This window comes from Symphalangus syndactylus, chromosome 3 (assembly GCF_028878055.3).
Source record: "Symphalangus syndactylus isolate Jambi chromosome 3, NHGRI_mSymSyn1-v2.1_pri, whole genome shotgun sequence".
NCBI lineage: Eukaryota > Metazoa > Chordata > Mammalia > Primates > Hylobatidae > Symphalangus > Symphalangus syndactylus.
In genome coordinates, this window is record NC_072425.2 from 6,743,748 (window position 1) to 6,758,314 (window position 14,567).

Consider the following 14,567-nt stretch of genomic DNA (forward strand, 5'->3'; position numbering starts at 1 on the left):
GGCCCGGGCGTAGCTCATAAAGATTGGGGAATGTTGTCTTCCTCTCACGGGCCTTTGCTGATCTGCCTTTGCCCTTTAGTACTAACTACATGCTATAAAGTATCTCTGTTTTCTGCAACACAGTCTCCTCTAGAAAAAATACACCCAGAAAAAGCAGCGACTCTCTAGACCACACAGTCAGGGTGACCTGCCTAGAATTCACCTAAATCCTGCCTCAGCTGGAGTCTCTCCTGCCCTTTGCCTAACAAGGTCTAGGTCTTCAGTGTGGTCAGTCTCCCCCAAGTTGACTGGGCTTACCTGACCACAGGTCCTGTGTGAATGTGCCTGAGCCTGCCCCTCCCAGCATGAACTAAGTATCATAGGGCAAACATATTGCTGCATCAGACATGACAGGGTTCTCGCAAGCCACGGAAATTGTCATATACACCGTGAAACACCGACAATCTCTACGTCTGTTTTGCACTGCGTAAAAACTGTATATTTCCCACTCAAATGAAAAACACCCACAGAGATGCCGTGGGCCTGGAAGAGCCTGGACAGGAGAGGCCCCGTCCCAGGGCCCCCGATGCTGCCAGTGGCTCCGGACCTTGTCCAGACTGGGAAGGGCCCCGTGCAGCACCTTCTGGATCCTCACTAGGAGGGTGGGGGTGCTCCGGGGAGGCTGAGTGCATAGGAGGGTGGGGAAGTCTAGTCAGGCTCCCAGGCCTTTTATGTCTGTGGAGGGCTCCCTCTGCTGAGCAGCAGTTTAAGCAAAACCGGGCAGAACCCAGGAGCTCTGTGGGCAGCACGACCTCACCATGAGGGGTCTGACCACGTCCTGCCGGTCCTCCACCAGCAAGGGCACTGGGGGCAGAGGAGTGCAAGGGGGCCTGGGCAGGCTGAGGAGCTCAGAGACAGAAGGCAGGCCTCGGCGGCACCCACGGTTCCCTCATCCCCCTGGGGCACGGGGAGTGGTGGATGTCTACGCACTCACTGAGAGCTACTCATCCACGACCATTTCCTGGGCACACACTGTGAGTGAGGTGCTAGCAGCCCTTGTGGCCTTGCAGGGAGCAGCCCACAGTAGACACTGCTTGAGTGAGTGAGTGAGCGAGCAAGTAAATGAGGAACGAAGGATGGAAGGAATGGACAAACAGAAAGATGGAGAAGCCATGCTGCCTGACCTGTCTTCCTTCCCAAATGAGCTCTCAGCCCTGCTGAGATGCCATGCTGTACGGGACCCCCGTGGATCCTGATCTCAAACAGTTTCACCTTCTGACCCAAACCATGCCCTTCATGCGACTCCTGTTCTGTCTGGAAAGGCACCACCCCTCGCCTTTGAAACAAGTAAACCTTTCCCACCATGACAGAAAATAGACAAGGGTCTTAAACACACTACAGCCTTCCTGGTAGCTCATCTGATGTCAAAAAAGTTCACCAAGCACCCACTATGTGCAGCCGGGGCTTCGGACACAGAGGTGCATGTTGGCCCCTGTCCTCAAAAGAAAGAGCAGAGGCAGACTCCTGAGCCCCTTAGGGAGAATGTCCTAAAACCCCACATCGAGTTGCACAAGGACGCTATGGCTGTGCTGTCTCCACACACTCTTCCACAAGCCCTCCATGAGCCCTCACACGACAGGCCTTGAAAGAAGACAGTAATTTAGGCAGACGACCCAAGTCTCACAAACCCCTTGAAAACCTTCCACGACTCCGGGTACCTCCCAAGGAACTGAACTCAAGGTCTCAAAAGACTCTCATCACTTTATGCAGTCCAGGCCACTGCGCAAAGGCACACGAGACGGAAAAGGGAGGCGCTACTCAGAGGGGACACCACTGCTCTTACACAAAACAGGACAGATCCCTGGGCCCCACACCAAAACCTGACGGGGTGCTCACTTGAAACATGTCTGAAGCCACCAGGCCCATCCCAAGATCTATGGGTATGGACCACCCCCAAGGACCACAGAGCACCAGGGCTCACTTACCACGCAGCCGGGTCGTATTCAGCCCAGACCCGGATGAACTCGTCCAAGTGGTGAGGACCTAGGATGGAAGAGTCCCGCGTAAGGTACTCAAAATTGTCCATGATCACAGCCACAAAGAGGTTCAACATCTGCAGGACAGGAAGGAGAACAGGTAACATAGAGAGACCTCAGCCTGCCCTCCCCGCTGCCCCCCACCACTCTCCAGTGTGTGTGTGAAGCTCTCAGGATAGCAGGGGTCACTCTGATTTGACCAGCGCATGCCGGACCTGCTCTCCCCATGGGACTTCCAAGACTTCCTGCCTTCCCGGGGTTCTGGAATCCACATGCTAGTGTCTTGCCCTATTTCACGCCCCGGAGTTTCCTGTCCATGACCCTCCCTTCCTCTCTGTGATCACATTGTCTTTCCCTCTCAGACTGGCCTTCCATGAAATCAGTGACTTGCAGTTAACAGTTTGGACTCTACAGGCCAACAGTTTGGGTTCTTATTTTAAAATTAAGTTTAAAGTCACATAACATACAATTACCCATTTTAAAATGTACAGTTCAGGGGCATTTAGTGTATTCACAATATTGTGCAACCATCTCTCTCGTTTCAAAACTTTTTTCATCATTCCCGAAAAATATCTCATACACATTAGGTAATCACCACCCCAATCCCCGCCACCCCCCCCCCAACCCCCTGGCAACCACCAATCTCCTTTCTGTTTCTATGGCTTTGTCTATTCTGGAATTTCACATAAAGGAACCACACAATATGATTTTATGTCTGGCTTCTTTCACTTAGCTTAATGTTTTCAAGGTTCATCCATATTGTAGTATATGTTAGTACTTCACTTCTTTTTATGGCTGAATAATGTTCCAGTGGTAATACACCACATTCATTCATTCACTGATAGGCATTTGGGTTGTTTCTGCCTTTTGACTATTATGATTAACGTTGCCATAAACATTCATGTACAAGTTTCTATGCAGATATATCTTTTCATTTCTCTTGGGTATATACCTAGGAGTGAAATTACTGGGTCATATGGTAATTCTATGCTTCATTTTTTTAAGAACTGCCAAACTTCTTCCATAGCAGCTGGTGCATTTTACGTTCCTACTGGCAATGTACAACAGTTCCTCCTTCTCCACATCCTTGTCGACACTTGTTATTTTCAATTTTTAGAAAAATTATTGTTATAGCTGTCATGGTGGATGTAAAGAGGTATCTCATTGTGGTTTTGATTTGCATTTCCTTGATGACCAAAGATGTTGAATATCTTTTCATGTGATTGTTTGCCATTTGTATATCTTTTTTAGAGAAATGCCTACTCTTATCCCTTGCCATTTAAAAAATTGAGTTGTTTGGTTTTTTGTTGTTGAGGTGTAGGAGTTCTTTATATATGCTGAATATTAACCCCTTATTAAATATGTGATTTGCAAATATTTTCTACCATTTTGTTCTGTACATTGTATTTCCACATATTTGATAATGTCCTTTGATGTACAAAAGTTTTAAATTTTGATGTAGTCCAATTTATCTATTTTTTCTTTGGTTGCTCATGATTTTGGTGTCAAATCTAAGAATCCATCGCCAATTCTGAAGTCTTGAGGATTTACCCTTTATGTATTCTTCTAATAGTTTCATAATTTTTGCTATTCTATTAGGTCTTTGATTGATTGAGATAATTTTGTATATTGAGTGAGGTAGTGGTCCAACCTCATTCTTTTGCATGTGGATATCCAGTTTTTTCCATATTATTTGTTGAAAAGATTATTCTCTCCCTCACTGAATTACCATGGAAAGAAAGACAATTCTTTCCCCCATTAGCACAACTGTCAAAAGTCAATTGAACACAGATATTTGAGTTTATTTCTGGACTTTTAATTCTACTTAATTGGTCTATGTATCTATCTTTATGCCAGTACCACATTGTTTTGATTACTGTAACTTTCTAGTACATTTTGAAATTGGGAAATGTGTTGTTGGAATTAGTTTGCTAGTATTTTTGTTGATGATCTTTGGATCAATATTCATAAGGGATATTATTCTGCAATTTTCTTGTGGCATATTTGAACATGATATAAGGGTAATGCTGGCCTCATAGAATGTGTTAGGAAGTGTTTCCTCCTCTTGTATTTTTGGGAGAAGTTTGAGAGTTCATTTTCTTCTTCTTTTTTTTTTTTTTACTGTAGTAAAGATACATAACAAAAAAATTTCCATTTTAACAATTTTTAAGTATAGAGATCAGTGGCATTAAGTATATTCACATTGTTGTGCAACCATGAATACCATCCATCTCCAAAACTTTCTTCGTATTCCCAAACTGAAACTCTGTATCCATGAAACAATAATTCCTCATCCATCCTCCCCTGGAAACCACCATTCTATTTACTGTCTCGATGAATTTGACTACTATAGGTAACTTACATAAGTGGAATCATACAGTATCTGTCCTTTTGTGACTAGCTTATTTTACCTAACATAATGTCTTCAAGGTTTATTCACATTGTAGAATGTGTCAGAACTCTCTTCCTTTTTAAGGCTGAATAATTATAGTCCATTGAATGTTCATACATTTTGTTTACCCATTCATCTGTTGATGGAAACTGAGGTTCCTTTCTCCTTTTGGCTATTGTGAATAACACTGCAATGAGCATGTGTGGACATATATCTGTTGAAGTCCCTGATTTGATTTCTTTGGGGTCTATACCAAGAGTAGAATTACCGGATCATTCTGTAATTCACTTTTATTAATCCTTTGAGGAACTGTCATACTATTTTCCACACCACCATTTTACAGTCTACCCACCAGTGCACAAAGGTTGAAATTTCTCCACATTTTTGCCAATATTTATTAATTAATTAATTTATTTTTTGAGATGGAGTCTTGCTCTGTCTCCCAGGCTGGAGTGCAGTGGCATGATGTCGGGTCACTGCAGCCTCCACCTCCCAGGTTCAAGCAATTCTCTGCCTCAGCCTCCTGAGTAGCTGGGATTACAAGTGTATGAGACCACACCCTGCTAATTTTTGTATTTTTAGTAGAAACGGGGTTTCACCATGTTGGCCAGGCTGGTCTCAAACTCCTGGCCTCAGGTGATCTGGCTGCCTCAGCCTCCCAAAGTGCTGGGATTACAGGTGTGGTTTTATTTTATTTTTTGGGACAAAGTCTCACTGTGTCGCCTAAGCTGAAGTACAGTGGCGTGATCTCAGCTCACTGCAACCTTTGCCTCCTGAGTTCAAGAGATTCTTGTGCCTCAGCCTCCCGAGTAGCTGGGATTAAAGGTGTGTGCCACCATACCAGGCTAATTTTTGTATTTTTAGTAGAGCCAGAATTTCACCATGTTGGCCAGGCTAGTCTCAAACTCCTGGCCTCAACTGATCTGCCTGCCTTGGACTCCCAAAGTACTGGGATTACAGGCCTGAGCTACTGCACCTGGCCTATTTTCTTTTTTCTTTTCTTTTCTTTTCTTTCTTCTTCTTCTTTTTTTTTTTTTTTTTTTTTTTTTTGAGACAGAGTCTCACTCTGTAGCCCAGGCATGATCTCGGCTCACTGCAACTTCCATCTCCTGGGTTCAAGCGATTCTCATGCCTCAGCCTCCTGAGTACCTGGGATTAGACATGTACCACCAGGCCCAGCTAATTTTTGTATTTTTAGTAGAGACAGGGTTTTGCCATTTTGGCCAGGCTGGTCTTGAACTCCTGACCTTAGGTGATCTGTCTACCTCGGCCTCCCAAAGTGTTGAGATTATAGGTGTGAGCTACTGCACCTGGCCTATTCTCTTTTCTTTTTCTATCTTTTTTTCTTTAGTAATAGCAATTCCACTGGGTGTGAAGTGGTATTTCACTGTGGTTTTGATTTGCATTTCCCTAATTATTAGTGATGTTGAATATTTTTTCATGTGCTTATTGGTCATTGTATTTGGAGAAATGGATATTAATCACTTGTCAGATGAATAGTTTGCAAATATTTTCTCTGATTCTGCAAGTTGTCTTGTCATTCAGTTGATTATTTCATTGGCTGTGCAGGAGCTTGTTGCAGGAAGTCAGGGACCCTGAACGGAGGGACCGGCTGAAGCCATGGCAGAAGAACATAAATTGTGAAGATTTCATGGACATTTATTAGTTCCCCAAATTAATACTTTTATAATTTCTTATGCCTGTCTTTACTGCAATCTCTGAACATAAATTATGAAGATTTCATGGACATTTATTAGTTCCCCAAATTAATACTTTTATAATTTCTTACGCCTGTCTTTACTGCAATCTCTGAACATAAATTGTGAAGATTTCATGGACATTTATCACTTCCCCAGTCAATACTCTTGTAATTTCCTATGCCTGTCTTTACTTTAATCTCTTAATCCCGTCATCTTCATAAGCTGAGGATGTATGTTGCCTCAGGACCCTGTGATGATTGGTTATCTGTACAAATTGTTAGTAAAACGTGTATTTGAATGACATGAAATCTGGGCATCCTAAAAAAGAACAGGATAACAGCGATTTTCAGGGAACAAGGGAGATAACCATAAGGTCTGACTGCCTGCAGGGCCGGGCAGAACAGAGCCATATTTCTCTTCTTGCAGAAAGCGAATAGGAGAAATATCACTGAATTCTTTTCCCAGCAAGGAATAACCCTGGGAAAGGAATGCATTCCCAGGGGTAGGCCTATGGACCACCGCTCTGGGAGTGTGTGCCTTATGTGGTTGAAGATAAGGGATGAAATACGCCCTGGTCTCCTGCAGAGCCCTCAGGCTTGCTAGGATTAGGACATTCCAGCCTGGCAAATTCTAGTCAGATCGATTGCCTGCTCTCAAACCAGGTTTCCTGTTAAGATGTTTATCAAGACAATGCGTGCACAGTGGGACATGGAACCTCATCAGTAATTCTAATTTTGCACTGGCCTTGTGATCTTGCTCTGCCTCTCTGACCTTGTGATCTTTTATTGCCCTTTGAAGCATGTGATCTTTATGACTTACTCCCTGTTTGTACCCCTCTCCCCTTTTGAAATCTCTAATAAAAACTTGCTGGTTTTGCAGCTCAAGGGGCATCACGGAACCTACCAATAGGTGATGTCACCCCCGGAGGCCCAGCTGTAAAATTTCTCTCTTTTGTACTCTTTCTCTTTATTTGTCAGACCAGTCGACACTTAGGAAAAATAGAAAAGAACCTACGTTGAAATACTGGGGGCTGGTTCCCCCCATAGGAGCTATTTACTTATTTTTACTTATTCAGTTCCTTTTTTTAAATTCAATCCCTTTGCCCATTTCTTTCTTAAAAATTTTTATTTTGCTTTCATTATTTAATTGACATGCAATAATTGTACATATTTATGGGGTACAGTATGATATTTTGATACATGTATACAAATGTGTAATGATCAAATCACAGTAATTAGCACACCCATCACCTCAAACACTTATTTCTGTGTTGGGAGCATTCAAAATTTGCTCTCCTATTTGAAAATACTTGAAATATTTGAAAATATTCAACAAACTGTTGTTAATTATAGTCACCCTATAGTGATATAGAAGACTCAAACTTATTTCACCTGTCTAGCTGTACTTTTGTATCTGCTCACCAACCTTTGGCTATCCCCCGTCCTCCTAACCTTCCCTGCCTCTAGTGACCACTATTCCACTCTCCACTTCTATGAGAGCAATTTTTTTTTAGCTTCCACATATGAGTGAGAACATGCAATATTTATCTTTCTGTGCCTGACTTATTTGCCTTAACATAATGACCTCCAAGCTCATCCATGTTGCCACAAACGGTAGAATTTCATTCTTTTTATGGCTAAATAGTATTCCATTGTGTATAAAGAAAATATTTTAAAAATCCATTCATGTGTGGATGGACACTTAAGTTGATTCCATATCTTGGCTACTGTGAATAGTATGGCAATAAACATGAGAGCCCAGATATCTCTGACATAATTGATCTCCTTCGGTTTGGATATATACCCAGTAGTGGAATAGCTAGATCACACACAGTAGTTCTATTTTCAGTTTTTTGAGGAGGCTTCCTACCAACAGTGTATAAGAGTTCTCCTTTCTCTCCATCCTCATGAGTATTTGTTATTTTTTGTGTGTGTTTTTGATAACAGCCATTCTAACTGGGGTGAGATGGTATCTCACTGTGGTTTTGATTTGCATTTCCCTGATGATTAGAGATGTTGAGCACTTTTTCATATACCAGCTGGCCATTCGTATGTCTTCTTTTGAGAGATGTCTATTTAGTTCACTTGCCCATTTGTTAATCTGATTTTTTTTTTTTTTTTTTTTTTTTTTTTGCTGATGGGTTGTTTGAGTTTCACCTTGTATATTCTGGATATTAATAGCTTGTCAGATAAATAGTTTGCAAATATTTTCTCTGATTCTGCAAGTTGTCTTGTCACTCTGCTGATTATTTCATTGGCTGTGCAGAAGCTTTTTACTGAAATGCAATCCCATTTGTCTATTTGTGCTTTGGTTGCCTGTGCTCTTGAGGTCTTCTCCATACAATTTTTGCCCAGACCAATGTCCTGAAGTGTTTTCCCTGTATTTTCTTCCAGTAGATTCATGGTTTTGAGTCTTACATTTAAGTCTTCAATCCATTTTGAGTTGGCTTTTGTATATAGCGAGAGATAGGGGTTGAGTTGCATTTTTCTGCATGTGGATATCCAGTTTCCCTACCATCGTTTATTGAAGAGACTGTCCTGCTCCAATAAATGTTCTTGGTGCTTTTGTTAAAAATCAGTTGGCTGTAAATACAAAGACTTATTTCTGAGTTCTCTATTCTGTTCCATTGGTCTATGTTTCTATTTTTATGCCAGTACCATGCTGTTTCGAAGTTTGGTAGTGTGATGCCTCCAGCTTTGTTCTTGTTGCTCAAGATTATTTAAGCTATCCAGGGTCTTTTGTGGTTCTGTATTAATTTTAGGATTGTTTTTTATATTTCTATGAAGAATGTCATTGGTATTTTGATAGGGATTGCATTAAATCTGTATGGTCCTTTTCACAATATTAATTCTTCCAATCCATGAGCATCGAATGTCTTTCTATTTTTTGTGTGTCCTCTTCAGTATCTTTCATCAATGTTTTATAGTTTTCTTTGTAGAGAGCTTTCACTTCCTTAGTTATTTCTTTTGTAACTATTGTAAATGAGACTGATTTCTTTTCTGCTAGTTTGTTGTTGGTATACAGACACACTACTGATTTTTGTACATTGATTTTACTGAATTACTTTATGAGTTCTAAGAATTTTTTGGTGGAGCTTTTAGGGTTTTCTATATATAAGACATGTTGTCTGCAAACAGGAACAATTTGACTTCCTTCTTTCCAGTTTGGATGCCGCTTATTTTTTTTTTCTTACATAACCACTCTGGCTAGAACTTCCAGTACTATGTTGAATAAAAATGGTGAAAGTGGGTATCCTTCCTTGTTGTAGATCTTTTCCCCATTCAGTATGATATTGGCCGTGGGTTTGTCATATACAGCCTTTATTGTGTTGAGGTATCTTCCAACCTAACTTGTTGAGTTTTCATTATGAAGGGATGTTGAATTTTATCAAATGTTTTTTCTGCGTCTATCAAGATGATAATATTGTTTTTGTCCTTCATTCTGTTGATGTGATGTATTATGTTGATTACTGGTTTACTTATATTGAACCATCCTTACATCCCAGGAATAAATCCCATTTGATCACAGTGAATTAAAATGTGCTGCTGGATTCAGTTACTACTAATTACTACAAAATACTATTTTTCTTGAGAATTTTTGCATCTATGATCATCAGGAATATTGGCCTATAGTTTCCTTTTTCTTTCTAGTGTTTTTTGTTTTTGTTTCTGTTTCTGCTGTGTCCTTGTCTGGTTTTTATATTAGGGTAATGCTAGTCTTGTAGAATGAGTTTAGAAAAATTCCCTCTTCTTCAATTTTCTAGAAGAGGTTGAGAAGAACAGGTAGTTCTTTAAATGTTTGGCAGAATTCTCTAGTGAAACACCCTGGACTTTTCTTTGATGGGTTTTTTTTTTTTTTTTTTTTTTTTGAGACAGAGTTTCGCTCTTGCTGGTCTTGAACTCCTAACCTCAAGTGATCCACTTGCCACGGCCTCCCAAAGTGCTGGGATTACAGGTGTGAGCCACCACACCTGGCTACATTTTCATTTCATTGATCTTTTCTAATGTTTTCATCTCAATATTGTTTCTTTTTGCTCTTGCTCTGATCTTTATTATTTTTGTTCCTCTACTAATTTTCGGCCTGGTTTGGGTTTTATTCCTAGTTCCTTGAGATGCATCATTAAGTTATTTATTTGAAATCTTTGTGTGTTTCTGATGTAGGCTTTTATTGCTATAAAATTCCTGTTTCATACTGCTTTTACTGTATCCCATAAGTTTTGGCATGCTATGTTTCTTCTCCACCTACCCTGCCTGCTGGTTCAAGTTATCATGACGTGTTTCTATTTTTATTGTTTCAATAATTTTTTTCTTCTCTTTTTCCTTTTGTCTTTTTTTTTTTTTTTTTTTGAGATAGAGTCCCACCCTGTCACCAGGCTGGAGTGCAGTGGTACGATCTCGGCTCACTGCAACCTCCACCTCCCAGGTTCAAGCGATTCTCCTGCCTCAGCCTCCCAAGTAGCTGGTACTACAGGCGCGTGCTACCACACTCGGCTAATTTTTGTATTTTTAGTAGAGATGGCCAGGATGGTCTCGATCTCTTGACCTCGTGATCCACCCACCTCGGCCTCCCAAAGTGCTGGGACTATAGGCGTCAGCCACTGCACCCAGCCTTCTTTTTTGCTTTTCTTTTTTTTTTTTTTTGAGACAGAGTCTCACTCTGTCACCCAGACTGGAGTGCAGTGGTGCAATCTTGGCTCACTGCAAACTCTGCCTCCCAGGTTCAAGTGATTCTCCTGCCTCAGCCTCCCGAGTACCTGGGATTACAGGCACCCGCCACCACGCCCGCTAATTTTTATGTTTTAAGTAGAGACAGGGTTTTACCATGATAGCCAGGCTGGTCTCGAACTCCTGACCTCAAACGATCCACCCACCTCAGCCTCCCAAAGTGCTGGGATTACAGGCATGAGCCACTGTGCCAGGCCAAATTGTAAAACTGCCTTCTTAATTTCTTCCTTGGCCCATCTGTCATTCAGAAGAATGTTAATTTTCATGAATTTGTACAATTTCAAAAGCTCCCCTTGTTATTGATTTCTAGTTTTATTTTTGTTAGAAAAAATACTTGATATGATTTCAGTTATTTTACATTTGTGGAGACTTGTTTTGTTGCCTAACATCTGATCTCTCCTAGATAATCTTCCACGTGATGATGAAGCTAATGTGTACCATGCAACGGTTGGATGAAAAGTTCTGGAAATGTCTGTTAGGTCCATTTCGACTAAAAGGCAGTTTAAAGCCAACATGGGTTTTTGTTGTTGATTTTCTGTCTAGATGATCTGTTCAATGCTGAGCATGGGGTGCGGAAATCCGCAAATGACACTGTGCTGGAATCTATCTCTCTTTTTGGATCTAATAATATTTGTTTTTATATAATAATATTGTCTGGGTGCTCTACTGTTGGGTCCATATATATTGACAATTGTTGTATTTTCTTGCTGAGTTGATTCCTTTATCATTATATAATGATATTCCTTGCCCTAAAATTTTTTTTCTTAAAGAGATAGGGTCTTGGTATGTTGCCCAGGCTGGAGTGTAGTGGCTACTCACAAGTGTAATCACAGCACACTACCACCTTGAACTCCCGGACTCAAGCAATCTTTCCACCTCAGCCTCCCAAGTCGCTGGGACTACAAGTATGCACCACCACACTGGGCTTCTTTTCAGAGTTTTTGACTTAAAGTCTGCTTTGTCTGATGTAAGTATAGCACTCCTGCTCAATTTGGTTTCTGTTTATGTGGAATATGTTTTTCATCCCTTTACTTTCACTCTATATGTGTCTTTATAGCTGATGTGAGCTTCTTGTAGGCAGTATATAGTTGGGTCATTTAAAAAATCTATTCAGCCAGTTTATAAACTGTAAGTGGGGGAATTTAATCCATTTACATGTAAGGTTATCATTTATAGGTAGGACTTATTTCTGTCATTTTGTTAATTGTTTTCTGGTTGTTTTGTATATCCTTTCTTCTTTTCTTCCTCTCATTATTTATCATTACAGTTTAGTGGTTTTCTGTAATAATAAGGTTTGATTATTTTCTCTCTTTTGTGAAACTCACTCTACCAGCGAGTTTTATATTTTTGTGTGTTTTCACGAGAGTAATTATCATGTCTTTGCTTCCAGATGTAGGACTCCCTTGTGTATTTCTTGTAAGGCTGGTCTAGTGGTGATGAATTCCCTCACTTCTTGCTTGTCTGGGAAAGACTTTATTTCTCCCTCATTTCTGAAGGATAGCTTTGCTGGGTATAGTATTCTTGACTGACAGTTTGTTTTTTGTTTTCCTTTTACCACTTTGAATATATCGTTCCATTCCATTCTCTCCTGGTCTATAAAATTTCTGCAGAGAAATCTGCTTTCAGTCTAATGGGGGATTCTGTTATATGTGACTTGATGCTTTTCTCTTGCTGTTTTTAGAATTTTCTCTTCTCTTTGACTTTTGACAATTTGACCATAACATGTCCTGGGGAGAACCTTTTTGGTTGAATCTATTGGAGGACTGTTGAGCTTCTTGGATTTGGATGTCCACATCACTCCCCAGACTTGGGAATTTTCCAGCTATTACTTTATTAAATAGATTTTCTATACGTTTTCTCTTCTCTTTTCCTTCTAAACACCCATAAAATATTTTTTTGCTTAATCGTGCTCCATAATTCTTGAAGGCTTTTCTTCACTCTTTTTAATTATTTCTTTTCTTTCCCTCTGACTGATTAATTTCAAATGACCTATCTTCAAGTTCAGAGATTTCTTTTTTCTTCTGCTTGATCAGATTCACTGTTGAAGCTCTCTATTGTTGGTTTTTATTTTTAATTTCATTCATTGAATTTGTCAGCTGCAGGATTTCTGCCTGGTTCTTTTTTTATGATTCCTATCTCTTTGTTGAATTTTTCATTCATATTGTCAATTGCATTTCTGATTTCATTGCATTCTCTATCTGTATTTTCTTGTATCTTGTTGCACTTCTTTAAGAACATTATTTTGAATCCCTTTTCTGGCAGTTTTTAAATTTAGTTTTTACTAGGGTCTACTGCTAAAGAGTTATGTTCCTTGGGTGATGTCAGATTTCCTTGCTTTTTTTTTCTTTGAGATGGAGTCTCGCTCTGTTGCCCAGGCTGGAGTGCAGTGGCGTGATCTCGGCTCACTGCAAGCTCTGCCTCCCTGGTTCACACCATCCTCCTGCCTCAGCCTCCCGAGTAGCTGGGACTACAGGCGCCCGCCACCGCGCCTGGCTAATTTTTCTGTATTTTTAGTAGAGATGGGGTTTCACCGTGTTAGCCAGGATGGTCTCGATCTCCTGACCTCATGATCCGCCCGCCTCAGCCTCCCAAAGTGCTGGGATTACAGGCATGAGCCACCACGCCTGGCGATTTCCTTGCTTTTTCAAGTGTCTTGTGTCCCTTGATGTCTGTACATCTGGTAGAACAAATCACCTCTTCCAAACTTTGTACAGTACAGTTGGGTTTTAGTGTGCCAGCTGGGAAGGGCATAGTTACTCTGTTTCCAGGTGCAGTGGTATAGTCTCCCTACAACTTCTTTAGCTGCATTCGACATTAGCAGTAACTGTGGGCACTTCAGTTGTCCAGGGTGTAGAAGTTTGTGGCAGCAGAAGTGGCAGTGTAGGCTGTAAATGTCCTCAGTGTCAAGGACTTTTGGGGTCCTGTTATTTTTGTTTTCCCCACAATGGGAAGACTTAGCTGAGGGGACACCTCTTGGTATCAGGTCTAATGGCCTGCAATCAGCTGCAGCACCACTGGGCTCCAGGTGCAGGTGCTCAGAGTGGCTGTGGAGCTGGGGTCCTATACTTAGAATCTCATGAACTTATTGTGGCACCTGGGTGTTGGGGGTACAGGTTTGCTCCCTGGGGCAGAGTTGGGTGTACATTGCCCACAGTGCCAGGATCTGACTCTAAGCCATTCCCTAGCAGCTCAGGCCCAGGGAGCGAGATTACAGCTGTGATTCTACTCCTGGGCGGGGTGGGGGCAGGGCATAGCACTGGTCCAATTCAGGAAGAAGGGGTGCTCTGGAGTTTTGGGCCTGAGAAGTTGGATACAGCTGCAATTCAGGACGCTGAACCAATAGGGGTTAGTGGCATCTTGGGTCCCAGGGGAAAAGGCACCACATAGTGGTTACTCTAGACCATGGGATGGTAGGGCTTAGCAGTATCCCAGGTTCTGTGAGACCAGGTGTAGCAGCACCAAGTACCCTAGAATGGCAGAGCACAGCTGTCATTTGAGCCCTGAGGATGCAGGGAACTCCACTCCCCAGGTCTGTCTCAGCAGCTCCGACTCTAGGGGGCAAGTCTAGCTCCAGGGAAGCAGGGCACTAGAGCTGTTTGGCCTATGGGGCTGGGTGTCTCAGCTGAGCCAATGCTCTATTTATCTGGGATGGCAGGGTACCGTGTCAGTTCAGCCCTGGGATGCACAGCCCTCAGTTCAGCCAGGGCACTGATTCCCAGGGGCGGGGGGCGGGGGC

General features: G+C 41.7%; 1 protein-coding gene across 4 annotated transcripts in view; it reads right to left on the reverse strand.

The window, feature by feature from the left end:
* Positions 1-14,567, reverse strand: part of CACNA1B (calcium voltage-gated channel subunit alpha1 B) — a 243,833-nt gene that overhangs the window by 25,594 nt on the left and 203,672 nt on the right. For all 4 annotated transcript variants that reach the window (XM_055270114.2, XM_063636690.1, XM_055270113.1 and 1 more), the window contains one exon: positions 1,965-2,092. In XM_055270114.2, coding sequence (XP_055126089.1) covers positions 1,965-2,092 — 128 coding nt within the window. The remainder of the gene's footprint in view (positions 1-1,964; positions 2,093-14,567) is intronic.